The 19,795-nt window shown below is 45.7% G+C and overlaps 1 protein-coding gene across 3 annotated transcripts in view; it reads right to left on the bottom strand.

Moving 5' to 3' along the window:
• ppil2 (peptidylprolyl isomerase (cyclophilin)-like 2) overlaps positions 1–19,078 on the bottom strand; it is a 30,255-nt gene extending 11,177 nt beyond the window's left edge. Inside the window, exons 1-14 of one of the 3 annotated variants that reach the window (XM_045695234.1) lie at positions 18,917–19,078; positions 16,970–17,019; positions 16,689–16,734; positions 16,469–16,531; positions 16,092–16,143; positions 8,579–8,630; positions 7,809–7,900; positions 7,300–7,389; positions 7,086–7,161; positions 6,340–6,500; positions 5,491–5,566; positions 3,762–3,868; positions 2,110–2,199; positions 588–621 (exon numbers count right to left, since the gene is read on the bottom strand). In XM_045695234.1, the coding sequence (XP_045551190.1) occupies positions 588–621; positions 2,110–2,199; positions 3,762–3,868; positions 5,491–5,566; positions 6,340–6,500; positions 7,086–7,161; positions 7,300–7,389; positions 7,809–7,900; positions 8,579–8,630; positions 16,092–16,143; positions 16,469–16,531; positions 16,689–16,734; positions 16,970–17,019; positions 18,917–18,918 (991 nt within the window). In that variant the 5' untranslated portion in view covers positions 18,919–19,078. 3 annotated transcript variants of the gene reach the window in all.
• Positions 19,079–19,795: the final 717 nt, after the last annotated feature.

Here is a 19,795-nt window from a genome sequence, read left to right as displayed (position 1 = left end):
GACATATTTTGGCTGGTACACACACACACACACACACACACACACACACACACACACACACACATCTAATAGGTAGTACAGGGGGTCGCATTAAAGGCCCCTCCGCCTGCAAGAGCAGCTCTCCCCCTCACAGTACGGCCCCCCCTGCCCCCTCACAGTACGGCCCCCCCCTCACAGTACGGCCCCTCTCCCACCTGCTAGAGCAGTAGTCAAGGTGTTGTACTCTCCACCACACCCCAGTAGTCAAGGTGTTGTACTCTCCACCACACCCCAGTAGTCAAGGTGTTGTACTCTCCACCACACCCCAGTAGTCAAGGTGTTGTACTCTCCACCACACCCCAGTAGTCAAGGTGTTGTACTCTCCACCACACCCCAGTAGTCAAGGTGTTGTACTCTCCACCACACCCCAGTAGTCAAGGTGTTGTACTCTCCACCACACCCCAGTAGTCAAGGTGTTGTACTCTCCACCACACCCCAGTAGTCAAGGTGTTGTACTCTCCACCACAGTAGTCATGGTGTTGTACTCTCCACCACAGTAGTCATGGTGATTTACTCTCCACTACTCAAATTGTAGGGTCTAAACTTACCTAAACCAGTCCCAGTTGGGTCTCCTCCTTGGATCTGAAAGACATTGGGAAATATATCTATTTACATACATTGATAGACTATCAATAAGTGTGTGGTTGTCGTGGTAACAGGAGGTGAGCCTAGTTAATTCTAGACAGGTGAGTCATAATGAAGCAATAGAGTTGACAGGTGAGTCAGAACGAAGCAGTCATGTGTTTAGACAGGTGAGTCATAATGAAGCAGTAGTGCGTAGACAGTTGAGTCATAACGAAGCAGTACTGTGTAGAGACAGGTGAGTCATAATGAAGCAGTAATGTGTAGACAGGTGAGTCATAATGAAGCAGTAATGTGTAGAGAGGTGAGTCATAATGAAGCAGTAATGTGTAGAGACAGGTGAGTCATAATGAAGCAATAGAGTTGGCAGGTGAGTCATAATGAAGCAGTAGAGTTTGGCCCTGTCCGGGGGTATCATCGGATGGGGCCACAGTGTCTTCTGATCCCTCCTGTCTCAGCCTCCAGTATTTATGCTGCTGTAGTTTATGGGTCGGCGGCTACGGTCAGTCTGTTACATCTGGAGTATTTCTCTTGTCTTATCCGGTGTTCTGGGTGAATTTAAATATGCTCTCTCTAATTCTCTCTTTCTTTCTCTCGGAGGACCTGAGCCCTAGGACCATGCCTCAGGACTACCTGGCATGATGACTCCTTGCTGTCCCTAGTCCACCTGGCCGTGCTGCTGCTCCAGTTTCAACTGTTCTGCCTGCGGCTATGGAAACCTGACCTGTTCACCAGATGTGCTACCTGTCCCAGACCTGCTGTTCTCAACTCTCTAGAGACAGCAGGAGTGGTAGAGATACACTCAATGATCGGCTATGAAAAAGCCAACTGACACTTACTCTTGTGTTACTGACTTGTTGCACCCTCTACAACCACTATGATTATTATTATTTGACCATGCTGGTCATTTATGAACATTTTAACATCTTGACCATGTTCTGTTACAATATCCACCCGGCCCAGCCAGAAGAGGACTGGCCACCCCTCATAGCCTGGTTCCTCTCTAGGTTTCTTCCTAGGGAGTTTTTCCTAGGCAGTTTTTCCTAGCCACCGTGCTTCTTTCACATGCATTGCTTGCTGTTTGGGGTTTTAGGCTGGGTTTCTGTACAGCACTTTGAGATATCAGCTGATGTACGAAGGGCTATATAAATACATTTGATTTGATTTGACAGGCGAGTCATAACGAAGCAGTAGAGTTGACAGGCGAGTCATAACGAAGCAGTAGAGTTGACAGGCGAGTCATAACGAAGCAGTAGAGTTGACAGGCGAGTCATAACGAAGCAGTAGAGTTGACAGGCGAGTCATAGCGAAGCAGTAGAGTTGACAGGCGAGTCATAACGAAGCAGTAGTGTTGACAGGCGAGTCATAACGAAGCAGTAGAGTTGACAGGCGAGTCATAACGAAGCAGTAGTGTTGACAGGCGAGTCATAACGAAGCAGTAGTGTTGACAGGCGAGTCATAACGAAGCAGTACTGTGTTTCGTCTCACCATGAAGTTCCTGATAGATCTATGGAAGACAGTTCCGTCATAATAATTCTTCTTGCAGAGCTTGGTGAAGTTCTCTCCTGCTTTGGGAACCTGGGAGAGAGAGAGAGAAATACTGAGATATTAGAAAGAAGAGTTTTTAAAACACAGTCCTGTACGAGACAAAGTTAAAGACCTGTCCCTGTGTCACTCCACATCATATATCCAGAAGGCTTGCTAAATGGGGCCCCCCCACAGACTGTACGATTTTAGCAGTCATACGCCACGATTTTGCCGTCCCAGACAGCATTGTCCACGTCGTGTGACAAAGACATAGGTCGTAAAGGATTGTCAGACATCTTCAGTGAGACAGGGTCTAGGGCTGCTGGATCAGTACCACTACGTCTTGGCTCCTCATTCAGAGAGACAGGGTCTAGGTCTGCTGGTTCAGTACCACTACGTCTTGGCTCCTCGTTCAGTGAGACAGGGTCTAGGGCTGCTGGTTCAGTACCACTACGTCTTGGCTCCTCGTTCAGAGAGACAGGGTCTAGGTCTGCTGGTTCAGTACCACTACGTCTTGGCTCCTCGTTCAGAGAGACAGGGTCTAGGTCTGCTGGTTCAGTACCACTACGTCTTGGCTCCTCGTTCAGTGAGACAGGGTCTAGGTCTGCTGGTTCAGTACCACTACGTCTTGGCTCCTCATTCAGAGAGACAGGGTCTAGGTCTGCTGGTTCAGTACCACTACATCTTGGCTGGTTCAGTGAGACTGTGGAGCTGTTGGAAGAGGGGCCAGAGGGAGGGTGGAGCTGTGGGGAGGAGGCTGGGCCGGAGGAAGAGCGGAGCGGTGTGTGGGGGCTGGGAACTTTACTGTACCCTGAGAGGAAGGAGGAGAGAGAGGGAGGGAGGGAGGGATGGAGGAGAGAGCGAGAGGGAGGGAGGGATGGAGGAGAGAGCGAGAGGGAGGGAGGGATGGAGGAGAGAGCGAGAGATGGAGGAGAGAGCAGAGAGGGAGGGATGGAGGAGAGAGCGAGAGCGAGGGATGGAGGAGAGAGCGAGAGCGAGGGATGGAGGAGAGAGAGAGGGATGGAGGAGAGAGAGAGGGATGGAGGAGAGAGAGAGGGATGGAGGAGAGAGAGAGGGATGGAGGAGAGAGAGAGGGATGGAGGAGAGAGAGAGGGATGGAGGAGAGAGAGAGGGATGGAGGAGAGAGAGAGGGATGGAGGAGAGAGAGAGGGATGGAGGAGAGAGAGAGGGATGGAGGAGAGAGAGAGGGATGGAGGAGAGAGAGAGGGATGGAGGAGAGAGAGAGGGATGGAGGAGAGAGAGAGGGATGGAGGAGAGAGAGAGGGATGGAGGAGAGAGAGAGGGATGGAGGAGAGAGAGAGGGATGGAGGAGAGAGAGAGGGATGGAGGAGAGAGAGAGGGATGGAGGAGAGAGAGAGGGATGGAGGAGAGAGAGAGGGATGGAGGAGAGAGAGAGGGATGGAGGAGAGAGAGAGGGATGGAGGAGAGAGAGAGGGATGGAGGAGAGAGAGAGGGATGGAGGAGAGAGAGAGGGATGGAGGGAGGTGGTGAGGAGGAGAGAGGGTTGGAAGAGGCGAAGAGGGAAATGGAACCCACTATCCCATCATGACAAGAGCCACGTTCTACCAAGTGAACTACAGAAGACCACACACCTTGTCACAGTACAGCTCCAGGTTAATGTCTCCCTTGTTGGTGTGGAGGCGGACATAGCCTTTCTTCTTCACATAGGAATACCGCACCTTGTCGTCTGAGATCGCATCTACAACAACCAGACAAAAGACACATGTTGCTGATCAGAGATGTTCTCTGTGTGGAGAGACTCCTAACCCCCAGTGTGTCGTTACCAGAGACTCCTAACCCCCAGTGTGTCGTTACCAGAGACTCCTAACCCCCAGTGTGCTCGGTACCAGAGACTACTAACCCGCAGTGTGTCGTTACCAGAGACTACTAACCCGCAGTGTGTCGTTACCAGAGACTACTAACCCGCAGTGTGTCGTTACCAGAGACTACTAACCCGCAGTGTGTCGTTACCAGAGACTACTAACCCCCAGTGTGTCGTTACCAGAGACTACTAACCCCCAGTGTGTCGTTACCAGAGACTACTAACCCCCAGTGTGTCGTTACCAGAGACTACTAACCCGCAGTGTGTCGTTACCAGAGACTACTAACCCCCAGTGTGTCGTTACCAGAGACTCCTAACCCCCAGTGTGTCGTTACCAGAGACTCCTAACCCCAGTGTGTCGTTACCAGAGACTCCTAACCCCAGTGTGTCGTTACCAGAGACTCCTAACCCCAGTGTGTCGTTACCAGAGACTACTAACCCGCAGTGTGTCGTTACCAGAGACTCCTAACCCCCAGTGTGTCGTTACCAGAGACTCCTAACCCGCAGTGTGTCGTTACCAGAGACTCCTAACCCCCAGTGTGCTCGTTACCAGAGACTCCTAACCCGCAGTGTGCTCGTTACCAGAGACTCCTAACCCGCAGTGTGTCGTTACCAGAGACTACTAACCCGCAGTGTGTCGTTACCAGAGACTCCTAACCCCCAGTGTGTCGTTACCAGAGACTCCTAACCCCCAGTGTGTCGTTACCAGAGACTCCTAACCCGCAGTGTGTCGTTACCAGAGACTCCTAACCCCCAGTGTGTCGTTACCAGAGACTCCTAACCCCCAGTGTGTCGTTACCAGAGACTCCTAACCCCCAGTGTGTCGTTACCAGAGACTCCTAACCCGCAGTGTGTCGTTACCAAAGACTCCTAACCCGCAGTGTGCTCGTTACCAGAGACTCCTAACCCGCAGTGTGCTCGTTACCAGAGACTCCTAACCCGCAGTGTGTCGTTACCAGAGACTACTAACCCGCAGTGTGTCGTTACCAGAGACTACTAACCCGCAGTGTGTCGTTACCAGAGACTACTAACCCCCAGTGTGTCGTTACCAGAGACTACTAACCCAGTGTGTCGTTACCAGAGACTACTAACCCAGTGTGTCGTTACCAGAGACTACTAACCCAGTGTGTCGTTACCAGAGACTACTAACCCAGTGTGTCGTTACCAGAGACTACTAACCCAGTGTGTCGTTACCAGAGACTACTAACCCAGTGTGTCGTTACCAGAGACTACTAACCCAGTGTGTCGTTACCAGAGACTACTAACCCAGTGTGTCGTTACCAGAGACTACTAACCCAGTGTGTCGTTACCAGAGACTACTAACCCAGTGTGTCGTTACCAGAGACTACTAACCCAGTGTGTCGTTACCAGAGACTACTAACCCAGTGTGTCGTTACCAGAGACTACTAACCCAGTGTGTCGTTACCAGAGACTACTAACCCAGTGTGTCGTTACCAGAGACTACTAACCCAGTGTGCTCGTTACCAGAGACTACTAACCCGCAGTGTGCTCGGTAGCAGGGGTCATGGCTGTGGAGGTGAAGGAAGCAGACACTCTACCAGTAGAGTAATGAGCCTTGGGGAGGGAGAGAAAACGGTTAGTACCCTACACACTTAAACCCTAAACACTTAAACCCTAGCCCCTAGATACTCTGCCTGTAAACCTGAGAGAGGGAGAGGAGTCATTGGTCCTGTCAATAACAGCTAGCCTTAGACACTTAACAGCTAGGCCCTACAGCTTATGGCCAACAGTAGTGCACTATATAGGGCCACGCCACCTCCCCAATATTCCTGTTTCCCAGAAGTAGGAAACGCCAGAACGTCGCCTGGGCTGAGCAGTGACCTCTTGGAACGTCAACGACTCCCAGACAGATTAACGATACCATAAATCATGGTGACTCCCCTCACACCAACATCTTACAGCCCAGACACCAATGAGGAAAACACAGTCTGGCTACAGAGACCGGTCGTCACAGACCAACCTGGCTGCCCAGAGAGGACAGTCTGGCTGCCCAGAGAGGACAGTCTGGCTGCCCAGAGAGGACAGTCTGGCTGCCCAGAGAGGACAGTCTGGCTGCCCAGAGAGGACAGTCTGGCTGCCCAGAGAGGACAGTCTGGCTGCCCAGAGAGGACAGTCTGGCTGCCCAGAGAGGACAGTCTGGCTGCCCAGAGAGGACAGTCTGGCTATACCTTATTGATGTTGTAGTTCCATTTCCACTACTACCATCATTGATACCTTATTGATGTTGTTATATGTATACTATGACAATGGAAGTCATTTAACGGACCATGTCAATAAATTCTACTGAATTCAGACAGACAGAGACAGAGACAGACATGTGTATTCACCGCGTTAAGTTTGTCAGTCTTTTTGGCCTGTGGTTCCTTCATGGTGGAGGCCAGCAGAGCATCTCCTTTATAATCCTTATAGAGCTCAGCCAGTGTCTCTCTGGTCTCCAGGTTAGTGCTATTCAGGTGGTAACCAGGGTCCAGCTTTGCCTTCTCCTCATCTACACACAGCAAAGGGATTGTAGTTTAGAAAAAAACACTACTTCCTCCTCATCTCAAACAGGAACATCCAGACAGGTCCTTACATCAAACATATACGTCCCAAAAGGCACCCTATTCCCCATATAGTGCACTACTTTAGACCAGAGCCCTATGACACCCTATTCCCTATATAGCGCACTACTTGAGACCAGAGCCCTATGGCCCCCTACATAGTGTACTACTTTATACCAGAGCCCTATGGCCCAATACTTTAGACCAGAGCCCTATGGCCCACTACTTTAGACCAGAGCACTATAGCCCCCTAACCCCTAAATAGTGCACTACTTTAGACCAGAGCCCTATGGCCCCCTACTTTAGACCAGAGCACTATAACCTCCTAACCCCTATATAGTTCACAACTTTAGACCAGAGCCCTATGGCCCCCTACCCCCTATATAGTGCACTACTTTAGACCAGAGCCCTTTGGCCCCCTACTTTAGACCAGAGCTCTACTTTAGACCAGAGCCCTACTTTAGACCAGAGCCCTATGGTGCAATAGACAGGGAATAGTTGACCATTTGGGACTCAGCCCAACAGTTACCCACCAGGGTCCAGTACTTTGAGGTTGTTCTTGACGTGGAAGAAGTCCGAGACATTGAACTTATCCAGGTTGGTGGGATCCTGTGAAGTAGAAACAAACACCAGACAAAGTTAAGGACTCGGGACTACATTTACAACCTGAATACTACATTTCCCATGATGCTTAGCAGGCTTCAGAACAGACACAATGAAGATCAGTAAAACATCCATATTGAATACCTGCAGGGTGATGATGTCCTGTCTGGTGAATGGTTCATCAGACAGCAGGTCTCTGTAACTCTTTGTCTTGACGTTGAGCTGTTCCACAGCCTGAGGTAAAGACACTTCTTAGAAACAACGTGTGGAATCTTCGTCATCATCATCAGGTGGGTGCTTATTTTACCTTTATTTAACCTTTAACTAGGCAAGTCAGTTAAGAACAAATTATTATTTTCAATGACGGCCTAGGAACAGTGGGTTAACTGCCTTGTTCAGGGACAGAAAGGACTGATTTTTACCTTGTCAGCTCAGGGATTCGATCCAACAACCTTTCGGTTACTAGTCCAACGCTCTAACCACTAGGCTACCTGCTGGTTACTAGTCCAACGCTCTAACCACTAGGCTACCTGCTGGTTACTAGTCCAACGCTCTAACCACTAGGCTACCTGCCGCCCTAGAGTGTGTGTGTGTGTGTGTGTGTGTGTGTGTGTGTGTGTGTGTGTGTGTGAAAAACCCACAGAAGACCTTACCTCGTGAGAGAACACATTGCCAGTGAGCTTGTTGGTGACGATATGGGAGTTGTTTGTGAAGACTGTGTACAGGACGGGACAGTGGTATTTACCTGGCCAAGTAAAAATAATGTGTAGTTACCATGACGGTTCTGTAGTCAGATAGCAGTCTGCCCCACGACGACGGCTCTGTAGTCAGATAGCAGTCTGCCCCACGACGACGGCTCTGTAGTCAGATAGCAGTCTGCCCCACGACGACGGCTCTGTAGTCAGATAGCAGTCTGCCCCACGACGACGGCTCTGTAGTCAGTTAGCAGTCTGCCCCACGACGACGGCTCTGTAGTCAGTTAGCAGTCTGCCCCACGACGACGGCTCTGTAGTCAGTTAGCAGTCTGCCCCACGACGACGGCTCTGTAGTCAGTTAGCAGTCTGCCCCACGACGACGGCTCTGTAGTCAGTTAGCAGTCTGCCCCACGACGACGGCTCTGTAGTCAGTTAGCAGTCTGCCCCACGACGACGGCTCTGTAGTCAGATAGCAGTCTGCCCCACGACGACGGCTCTGTAGTCAGATAGCAGTCTGCCCCACGACGACGGCTCTGTAGTCAGATAGCAGTCTGCCCCACGACGACGGTTCTGTAGTCAGTTAGCAGTCTGCCCCACGACGACGGTTCTGTAGTCAGTTAGCAGTCTGCCCCACGACGACGGTTTTGTAGTCAGTTAAAGACTTCAGAGACTAAAATTAGTGAATGGGAGGTCGTTCGGAAACTTTCCAAATTCACTGAAAAACCTACCATCATTGTTCTTGGCGAAGTTTAGCTTGATGAGGGACTTGGCTTCCAGTTTCTGGGGGAGAAGAGAATCAATGAGAATGTGCCTGGTGGGGAGGGTGAGATTCAATAGATAGAGAGTAGAGAGAGTGTAGAGAGAGAGAGAGAGAGAGATGATAGAGAGCGTGTAGGAGTGTAGAGAGAGAGAGAGAGAGATGATAGAGAGCGTGTAGGAGTGTAGAGAGAGAGAGAGAGATGATAGAGAGCGTGTAGGAGTGTAGAGAGAGAGAGAGAGATGATAGAGAGCGTGTAGGAGTGTAGAGAGAGAGAGAGAGATGATAGAGAGCGTGTAGGAGTGTAGAGAGAGAGAGAGAGATGATAGAGAGCGTGTAGGAGTGTAGAGAGAGAGAGAGATGATAGAGAGCGTGTAGGAGTGTAGAGAGAGAGAGAGATGATAGAGAGCGTGTAGGAGTGTAGAGAGAGCGAGATGATAGAGAGCGTGTAGGAGTAGAGAGAGCGAGATGATAGAGAGCGTGTAGGAGTAGAGAGAGCGAGATGATAGAGAGAGAGAGATGATAGAGAGCGTAGGAGTAGAGAGAGAGATGATAGAGAGTGTAGGAGTAGAGAGAGAGAGATGATAGAGAGTGTAGGAGTAGAGAGAGAGAGAGTGTAGGAGTAGAGAGAGAGAGAGTGTAGGAGTAGAGAGAGAGAGAGTGTAGGAGTAGAGAGAGAGAGAGTGTAGGAGTAGAGAGAGAGAGAGTGTAGGAGTAGAGAGAGAGAGAGTGTAGGAGTAGAGAGAGAGAGAGTGTAGGAGTAGAGAGAGAGAGAGTGTAGGAGTAGAGAGAGAGAGAGTGTGTAGGAGTAGAGAGAGAGAGAGTAGAAGTAGAGAGAGAGAGTAGAAGTAGAGAGAGAGAGAGTAGAAGTAGAGAGAGAGAGAGAGAGAAGAAGTAGGAGAGAGAGAGAGAAGAAGTAGGAGAGAGAGAGAGAGTAGAAGTAGGAGAGAGAGAGAGAGAGTAGAAGTAGGAGAGAGAGAGAGTAGAAGTAGGAGAGAGAGAGAGAGTAGAAGCAGGAGAGAGAGAGAGAGTAGAAGTAGGAGAGAGAGAGATAGAGAGTAGAAGTAGGAGAGAGAGAGATAGAGAGTGATAGAGTAGAACGAGAGCGCGAGAGGAGGTTGAGAGCGTGGGCAGTCTAGTCTATTAAATGAGGGAGAGTAGAGCGATGCTTAGAACTACTGTAGAGAATAAATGATACATCTGTCTGTAATGTACAGACTCAGTGTTGGTCAGACTACTGTCTAGACTACTGTAGAGAATAAATGAAACATCTATATATAGCAGAGGTCTATAAAACGTACAGACTTGATGCATCAGAGACCATACAAAATTAACACAGTACAGTAACAGACAGAACGGCAGGTACAGATAGACACTATGATCTCCCCCTCCTGCCCTAAAGCCATCACCACATGCTAATAGAGTGGTTTCAGGTCATTTCAGTTAGCCATGACACATACCATCACCACATGCTGATAGAGTGGTTTCAGGTCATTTCAGTCAGCCATGACACATACCATCTCAGATTGCTCTGAATGCTCCTGTAGTTAAAAACAGCTATTCCTGAACCATTCTTTTGTTCAATTAAGCTTATTGATTGCACCTTAAATTGGACATTTTTAATGTATATTCATTAAATATAGTACATCTGATCTGGTCCAAATCATATTTTGTCACGTGCCGAATACATTGGGTGTAGACTTTGCTGTGAAAGAAGAAAGGGTCTAAACCATCTGACTCAGACGGGTTTTTTGGGGTAAAGTTTAAGGAGCTCCTTTAGCACCTCAGCCTGCAGGGAGAAACTTTGTAGCGGGGCAGGTGAAAAATAGGGAGCAGCATCGGGGATAGTCGCATTAGAAGGGGTGGGAGATGAGGAACTGTTGGACGGGCAAGGAGGCATGGCAGAGTCAAATAGGAATCCTGACTTAATGAAGTGGTGATTAAAGAGCTCAGCCATGTGCTTCTTGTCAGTAACAACCACATCATCAACATTAAGGGACATGGGCAGCTGTGAGGAAGAGGGTTTATTCTCCAGGTCTTCTAACCGTTTTCCAGAACTTCTTGGGGTTAGACCCACAGACAGAACTGCTCCTTAAAGTAACTAACTTTTGCCTTCCATATAGCCTGAGTGCACTTACTTCTCATTTGCTTGAACGAGAGCCAGTTAGCCTGAGTATACGTGTGCCGAGCCTTTCGCCAAATTCAATTCTTGAGGTGGAGTAACTGCAAGATCACGGTCGAACCAGGAGCTGAACCGGTTTTAAATTCTCATTTTCTTTATGGGGGCGTGTTTGTTAACAATACCACTGAAAATATCAAAAAAGAAGGTCTAAGCGTCTTCGACAGAGGGGATCAAGCTTCTATACCATTTTACAGAGGCCAGTTCATGAAGGAAGGCTTGCTCATTAAAGTTTTTTAGCAAGCATCTTAGACAAATCAGGACAGGTCGTTTCACTGAGCAGCCATTACAAACACAGGCTGTAAAACAGTGATCACTAAGGACATGACAGAAAACACCAGACTGATACCTATCAGGATTATTTGTGAGCATAACATCGAGGAGAGTAGCCTTTTCTGGGTGTTTGGAGTCATACCTTGTGGGATTAGTAATAATCTGACTAAGATTGCTTTAGGACTTGGTCAGGTGGTTTAAGCATGTCCCAGTTTAGGTCACCAAGCAGGACAAATTCAGACTTAGTATAAGGGGCCAGGAGAGAGTTTAGGGCAGGTAGGGTACAGGCTGGTGCAGATAGAGGACGATAGCACCCAGCAACAGTCAACAAAGTGCTATTTGAAAGTTTAATGCTTAAAACCAGCAAATCAAATCGTTTGGGGACAGACTTGGTGGAGACAACCGAGCACTGAAGGTGATCCTTGGTAAAGATTGCCACTCCTCCACCTCGGGAAGATCTGTCTTGACGAAAAATAGATTATAACCAGAAAGGTTAACATCAGTATTCAAAACACTCTTCCTTAACCACGTCTCAGTACTGACCAACACATCTGGATCGGAGCTGTGAACCCACACTTTCAATTGATCCATTTTAGGTAATAAGCTTCTAGTTTTAACGTGCAGAAAACCCAGGCTTTTACGAGAGCAGAAATCAGTGAAGCAGATATCAGAGCACAAGTCAGAATTGGGGCTAGCAACAGTAGATGGGCCACGAAGTACATGTACATTTTCAGATATCATCAGCAGTAATACAATCAAGGCATAGGACAGGGAGAGCTCTGCAGTGTTGATTTATGACATCTGAATGTGTATCAGATGGCAACAAGATCATATTGTAACAAGCAATTTCATCAGGTAACATGAATACAAAGCCGGCGAGAGGTGGTTAGAATATGATGGGAGGCCAAAAGTCTGTGTAACAAATAGACAGTCAGAGTCCTGAGTGTGGGAACAAACAGTCTTTCCTACAGTTGGGTTAAGAAAGTTTGTAGTCAACAAAGCATGAAGGAGTCATGAGGCAAATAGCAAAATGCACAAAAGAAAAATAAATAAATAAATAATAACACGACTTGGGGCTAGCCATTGTAAGTTGAGTCACTCGCCCCAACAGTGCGTGAGTGCTGGAGGCGAGCGAATGCTCGGGAGACAGGCCACGGCAGACGGTGAACAGATCACCAGTGCAGCAGGCAAAAGGAGTAGGTGTCACACCCACTTGGGAGAAGCTTTTATTTCTGGAGGCAGATTTCTTGTAGAAAATGCCAGTGAATGATCTGTGAACAGCAGGAGGGGGATTCAGAGGACGCTTCAAAGACTCCTGCCACTTGTTGGGCCCCAAAGGCCTCGACGCCCTTTACTTCACACCTTAGTGAATTTGTATCTGGTCTGTCCAAGCCTGGGAGCCTTAACTCAGCATTCAATCACCATAAAGTAAAATATATCATTGTAATGTACTGGCTCCCAGGATTTGCTTGAATTGATGATTTATTATTTATAAAGGAGCCAATTGGTTTTGTACCCAAAGTTGAAGAGGCAATATTGTAATATATTATAAAACACGCAAGAGACCAGCAAAATGGATAGTGTGGAGTTATCCCAGGAACAGCGGCATCTAGCGGTCAAATCCTGGTACTTTATGGTAAATAATGCATGCGACTTCAATGACTAATTTCTCTGAGCAGATATTTTTTTTTTTTTTTTTAGATAGCTAGGCGCAGGAGTGGCTTCAGGACAAGTTTCTGAATGTCTTTGAGTGGCCCAGCCAGAGGCCGGACTTGAACCCGAGCGATCATATGTGAAGAGACCTGAAAATAGCTGTGCAGCGACACTACCCATCCAACCTGACAGAGCTTGAGAGGATCTGCAGAGAAGAATGGAAGGAACTTCCCAAATACAGGTGTGCCAAGCTTGTAGCGTCATACCCAAGAAGACTCGAGGCTGTAATCAATGCCAAAGGTCCTTCAACAAAGTACTGAGTCAAGGGTCTGAATACTTACAGTTGAAGTCGGAAGTTTACATACACTTATGTTGGAGTCATTAAAACTCGTTTTTCAACCACTCCACAAATTTCTTGTTAACAAACTATAGTTTTGGCAAGTCGGTTAGGACATCTACTTTGTGCATGACACAAGTAATTTTTCCAACAGTTGTTTACAGACAGATTATTTCACTTATAATTCACTGTATCACAATTCCAGTGGGTCAGACGTTTACATACACTAAGTTGACTGTCCCGTTAAACAATTCCAGAAAATGATGTCATGGCTTTAGAAGCTTCTGATTGACTCAAATTATGTCAATTAGCCTATTGGAGGTGTACCTATGGATGTATTTCAAGGCCTACCTTCAAACTCAGGGCCTCTTTGCTTGACATCATGGGAAAATCAAAAGAAATCAGCCAAGACCTGTAGTGCACAAGTCTGGTTCATCCTTGGGAGCAATTTCCAAACACCTGAAGGTACCACGTTCATCTGTACAAACAATAGTACGCAAGTATAAACATCATGGGACCACGCAGCCGTCATACCGCTCAGGAAGGAGATGCATTCTGTCTCCTAGAGATGAACGTACTTTGGTGCGAAAAGTGCAAATCAATCACAGAACAGCAGCAAAGGACCTTTGTGAAGATGCTGGAGGAAACAGGTACAAAAGTATCTATATCCACAGTAAAACGAGTCCTATATCGACATAACCTGAAAGGCCGATCAGCAAGGAAGAAGCCACTGCTCCAAAACCTCCATAAAAAAAGCCAGACTACGATTTGCAACTGCACATGGGGACAAAGATCATACTTTTTGGAGAAATGTCCTCTGGTCTGATGAAACAAAAACAGAACTGTTTGGCTATAATGACCATGGTTTTGTTTGAAGGAAAAAGGGGGAGGCTTGCAAGCCGAAGAACACCATCCCAACCGTGAAACATGGGGGTGGCAGCATCATGTTGTGGGGGTGCTTTGCTGCAGGAGGGACTGGTGCACTTCACAAAATAAATGGCATCATGAGGAGGAAAATTATGTGGATATATTGAAGCAACATCAAGACACCAGTCAGGAAGTTAAAGCTTGGTCAATGACCCCAAGCATACTTCCAAAGTTGTGGCAAAATGGCCTAAGGACAACACAGTCAAGGTATTGGTGTGACCATCATAAAGCCCTGCCCTCAACCCTATAGAAAATTTGTGGGCAGAACTGAAAAAGTGTGTGCAAGCAAGGAGGCCTACAAACCTGACTCAGTTACACCAGCTGTCAGGAGGAATGGGCCAAAATTCACCCAACTTATTGTGGGAAGCTTGTGGAAGGCTACCCGAAACGTTTGACCCAAGTTAAACAATTTAAAGGCAATGCTACCAAATACTAATTGAGTGCATGTAAACTTCTGACCCACTGGAAACGTGATGAAAGAAATAAAAGCTGAAATAAATAATTCTCTACTACTTTGACATTTCACATTCTTAAAATAAAGTAGTGATCCTAACTGACCTAAGACAGGGAATTTGTACTAGGATTAAATGTCAGGAATGTGAAAATGTAGTTTAAATGTATTTGACTAAGGTGTATGTAAACTTACATACAGTTGAAGTCGGAAATGTGATATTTCAGTTTATTTTTTTATTATAAATTTGCCAACATTTCTAAAAATCTGTTTTTGCTTTGTCATTATGGGGTATTGTGTGTAGATTAATGAGGAAAACTATTTAATACATTTTAGTATATGGCTGTAACAAAATGTGTGAAAAGTCATGGGGTCTGAATACTTTCCGAATGCACTGTCTAGCTTCACTACAATACATTAGATTGTATGAAGAAGCAATACTCCAAGCTGCAGCTCCATACTACTTGTCAAACAAAGAACTGATAATGTATACTTGTCGTTTTTTTAATTTAACTGTTGTTGGGGTGGGATTGGTGTGTGGGAGGGGTCCATTTGATACAACTTACTCATTAGAAGGAAGAAGTTTGGTCCAAATTGGATGTTGTGTATTATATTGAATATTATCCAAATACTGTAATTACATTTTTTTTTTTTTTTGCCAATTTGGGTGCAATCAATTACCTTAATGTATCAGAGATCACATTAAAATGTAAACAAAATAATGCTTCAGAAATTATAATCATATGTTACTAACTACAGAAATGATTTCAGAACCATCCCAGATGGTGGAAGCTGAAATCCTTGTTCTTGTTCTTTGAGGTGGGACGACCCCTGGGTTATTCCTTCACAGTTGGAGAGAGAGCGCAAGCGCCCCAGCAGGACGAGTCCAGACGTGTCTCGAACAGGGATAGACAACCGCAGGTACTGCAGGATTTGGTTCCAACTAGGCACCACACCTGACCAACTGAGCTAATTGATCAGTTCAATGATTGTCTTAATTCATTCAATACACCTGGTCGGTTAAATAAAAAAATGCAGCACTCCGGGACCAGGGTTGCTTACCCCTGGTCTAGAAAAATCTCTCTGCAGCCAGACTAATCAATCCTGACAGCAGGATCCAGCTGGACGGACACACATTAAGTGTCTCTCTCTCTCTCTCACCCACACACTGACACATGTGCACGCTGATACGAGCACGTCTCATCTATCAGTTGGCGCACATGTAAATAACTGTCATGGCGTGATCTGAACATGTGTTTTATCCACCAAGTTGATTCAGTTACTTTAATAGAGGAGAGCTGGTGTGCTAGGGGGGCTTACCTGTAAAGTCCACAGGGGAAGACATGCACTCAGCCAGAGAGGAAGAGGCCAAGCCAAACTCTAACCAAAATCTGTCTAAAATAAGTCCAATGCATTACAATGGGCTTATTTTGGACCGAAGCTTGTCGCCTGCCTTCCCGCCTATGGGATAACGACTCCCGATTGTTGGGACGAAGTCATGAGCATCTCGTCATTATATACAGATCTCTGACTCAGATGACCGCCTCAACATGCTGTGGGGGTTGACTCCCTCCAGTGGCTGGGAGAGGTACTGTCATGCTTAAAATAATATATTTCTTAGACCTGCCAGGAACAAATCCTGTTGTGATTGGTTGACTACTTACCTCTCCAGAGATGGGATTGGTGCCAAACTTCTTTATCCAAGGAACGATGCTCCTAAAGCACAGGCCACAGAGGGGTTGGTCAATACTACAGGCAGGTTTATACTTACTCTACGAATACAAAGCAAGAATGCTAAGCAAAATGGCGATCCTGCGTCGAGATAAATTGAGGGGTTGTACACACCTGCGTGGTTTTGCTACGGAACGCCATTTTGCGTAGCTACTTGTAGTTCTGTCATACGTACATACGTTGGTTATAAACCAGGCATAAAAATGACAGTACTATTAGAGATTTCAGCTTCACTTTACCATCAGTAAACAACCTTCCAGACTACACAAGCCAGGGTATATCATAGAACTAAATATAGATCTCAACTCACAGCAGGTCAAAGACGATTCCCTCAGGAGTGCACATGGGATATTCAAACGGCTGCAGAGACAAGCTGAAATGCATCAGGGGCAAGATTATTGAGTACACACAATTAAAATTTAGCACCACTACAAAGACCTTACATTCGAATGTCAACACTAAGGTCGCTACGGTATTTTGCCTCTTACAAACTGTACTTTTGCTCTGGACTGGTGAAATAATGTTCTTACCTGCAATGATCAAATGGAAGACGTCGAAAATTTGACTTTGGAATTTCTTCAAGAGATTTTTAAAAAGACAGAATGCATCAACATTGTTAGTGAAGAACTGTTCCTAATCATCAACATGATTCAGTATGTTTAGTAGTGACGAACTGTTCCTAATCATCAACATGATTCAGTATGTTTAGTAGTGAAGAACTGTTCCTAATCATCAACATGATTCAGTATGTTTAGTAGTTAACAACTGGGTTCTTCTACTCCTCTTAAGGGACAATGTCAAAGAATCCTACCTGATCTTTTCCCACCATAGAAATGGGTGTACTCAGCACATGTGATGTACCTGGAGACAAAACGAAGAGGAACAAACTGTGATACAGCCCTTGAACTTTAGAAGCAAGATAAAAAACATGTTTACTATCAAACTCAAGTTGGAAAACTTGGTTAGATGGCAACATGTTCAGAAAACAACATTAAGTAAATGATCCAGCATGGCTAGCATACACAGGCTAAAGTTACAAAACGCTGACGAAGTTCTCCCTATCACAAATTAAACCCTACCTAAAAAATGTCAAATACGGGCTGTCAACCGGACTTAAATTTTATACAAATCGGGAAAATAATAAGTAGTTAGCTAAAGTTAGTTTAACAAAAACTAGGTAGTTACTAGTTAGCACCAATTATTATTTTTGACATGTCCTCAACGATTGAAGGCAAGCGATATCGGGTGGGACCATTCTAGACAATTAATCCCCATTTTAATCGACAATTAATCCCTATTTTAATAGACAATTAATCCCTATTTTAATCGGCATTTAAAAATTAGGGGCAAATTCTAGGTGTCTCGAATGGAAACCCGGACCAGGTTCACTACTGGTACCGCCGTTACTATGCAACCAGCAGCTAGCTCGTCTGGACTTGCTGCTGTTAGCTAACATATGGACAAACAGTACTACAGTAGTAAGACATGACACGAAATACCACAATAAAATACTTTTATGAGAACAGGCTGACCCTCGAATGTTGGAGACCTAACGTTAGATAGTAAATCAGAGTTGAAACAAGCCAACAGGAAGTTTAGCTAGCCAGGTCGTATTGAAAGCTACATCATATCAAACCTGTAGTCTGGTTAGCTAGCTAGCTAACCGCCAATTATATATAAATAAATAATTTAAAAAATATAAATAATAAATATATATAAATAATATGTAATTATAATATATATAAATATATGGTATTTATTACACTAGCGACGATGCTAACCGTTTATCTAGCGTTACGTTAGCAAGCTAAATACAAGGGTCTGAGTCTGTCTGGCACGACTACAGGGTAACGTTTGACACAACACGGTGAGGGTGAACACACTTCTTCAACATCTTACTAGTTAGCTAAGCCAGCTGTAGTCACGAAACCTATCTTCGATCAAATAACCCTCACGTAATTCAACACTCGCATAGACCTCCATACAAAAAGGACACATCTCTCGCTTCGTTATCTTACTCTCTGCTAGCGCAGATATATAGCTAGCAGCTAATCTGTTTATTTTGCTCTCCGTTAGTTAGCTGGCTACTTTATCAACATTTTTGACGTTACATACTTGAACATATTATACTCAGAACTTACATTTTATCCTTCTGATGTTGACGCTTCCCCATTTTGATTGCGGTGTTAATAAATTACTATTAAACTTATTTCATAAACTAGGTCGCTAGCTAGCCAAAATATCAAAATAGACTTCGTCGTTTGACTAAACCGGAAGTTTTGAATTCTATGAGAGTTTGCGGAAGTACCATAGATATATATATATATATATAAAAAAGGGACAATCTATCACAGATAGAACAATGAGACAGATATTTTAACCGGATGTATAAATGTGAAGCATCCGCTTGGCGTTTCCACTCACTACCAAATATGGTAGTGAGAGGAAGCCCAATAGCCGGCAGTGGGAGAAGATTATTTAGTTGATTTTTTTATGTTTCAAGCTGGCTTTTGGAAAAAAATTATTCGATGAAGCATTAGATCTCAAAACAGTTTTCTGTTCCCAAAACTACTATATTTTATGAACAGAGTGGAAGTTTTGTAGACTTTTCCCTTTGCAAAAGTAAAAAAAAAAATTGCTTTGTTTCGGAGTGCAAAGGCGAATATAGGTGTTCCCTAAAGGGATAATATGCATAGGCTTGCTAGAACGCGCCAATAGGATCAAATCAAATCAAATTTATTTATATAGCCCTTCTTACATCAGCTGATATCACAAAGTGCTGTACAGAAACCCAGCCTAAAACCCCAAACAACAGGTCAGGGTTCCATAGCTGCAGGCAGAACAGTTGGAACTGGAGCAGCAGTACGGCCAGGTGAACTGGGGACAGCAAGGAGTCATCAAGCCAGGTAGTCCTGAGGCATGGTCCTAGGGCTCAGGTCCTCCGAGAGAGAGAAAGAAAGAAAGAGAGAATTAGAGAGAGCATATTTAAATTCACACAGGACACCGGAAAAGACAAGAGAAATACTCCAGATGTGACAGACTGACCCTAGCCCCCCGACACATAAACTACTGCACTATAAATACTGGAGGCTGAGACAGGAGGGGTCAGGAGACACTGTGGCCCCATCCGATGAAACCCCCGGACAGGGCCAAACAGGTAGGATAGAACCCCACCCACTTTGCCAAAGCACAGCCTCCACACCACTGGAGGGATATCTCCAACCACCAACATACCATCCCGGGACAAGGCCGAGTATAGCCCACAAAGGATCTCGCTTGCTCGTGCTTGGATCGACCCACCTCCTTGCTTTTTTCTGTCCACCATTGGAAATGACAGGCTGTGGTCCATCCTGGTTTAGTTATGAAAATCTTTGACTCTAGTGCCCAAAAGCAAAGGGAAAGAGATGTAGGACTCTATTGCCCAAATGCAGGAAGGAAAAGGCGAAGAGAGAGATATTTTTACACGGCCCAAGATCTTTCCAATAATTTTTGTATGAAGGTCAATGAGAGATTGAGTTGCTAATTTGCTACATGAGGTTTATTTGATAGAATATAATTTTCGTAATGGCTAGGTTGATAAGAATGCACTGGTATAGAGCCCCACAGTGGAGGTGTCATAATATCCATAAAACCTAGC

This window comes from Salmo salar, chromosome ssa15, assembly GCF_905237065.1.
Source record: "Salmo salar chromosome ssa15, Ssal_v3.1, whole genome shotgun sequence".
Lineage (NCBI taxonomy): Eukaryota > Metazoa > Chordata > Actinopteri > Salmoniformes > Salmonidae > Salmo > Salmo salar.
This window is presented reverse-complemented; position numbering and strand designations above follow the sequence as displayed.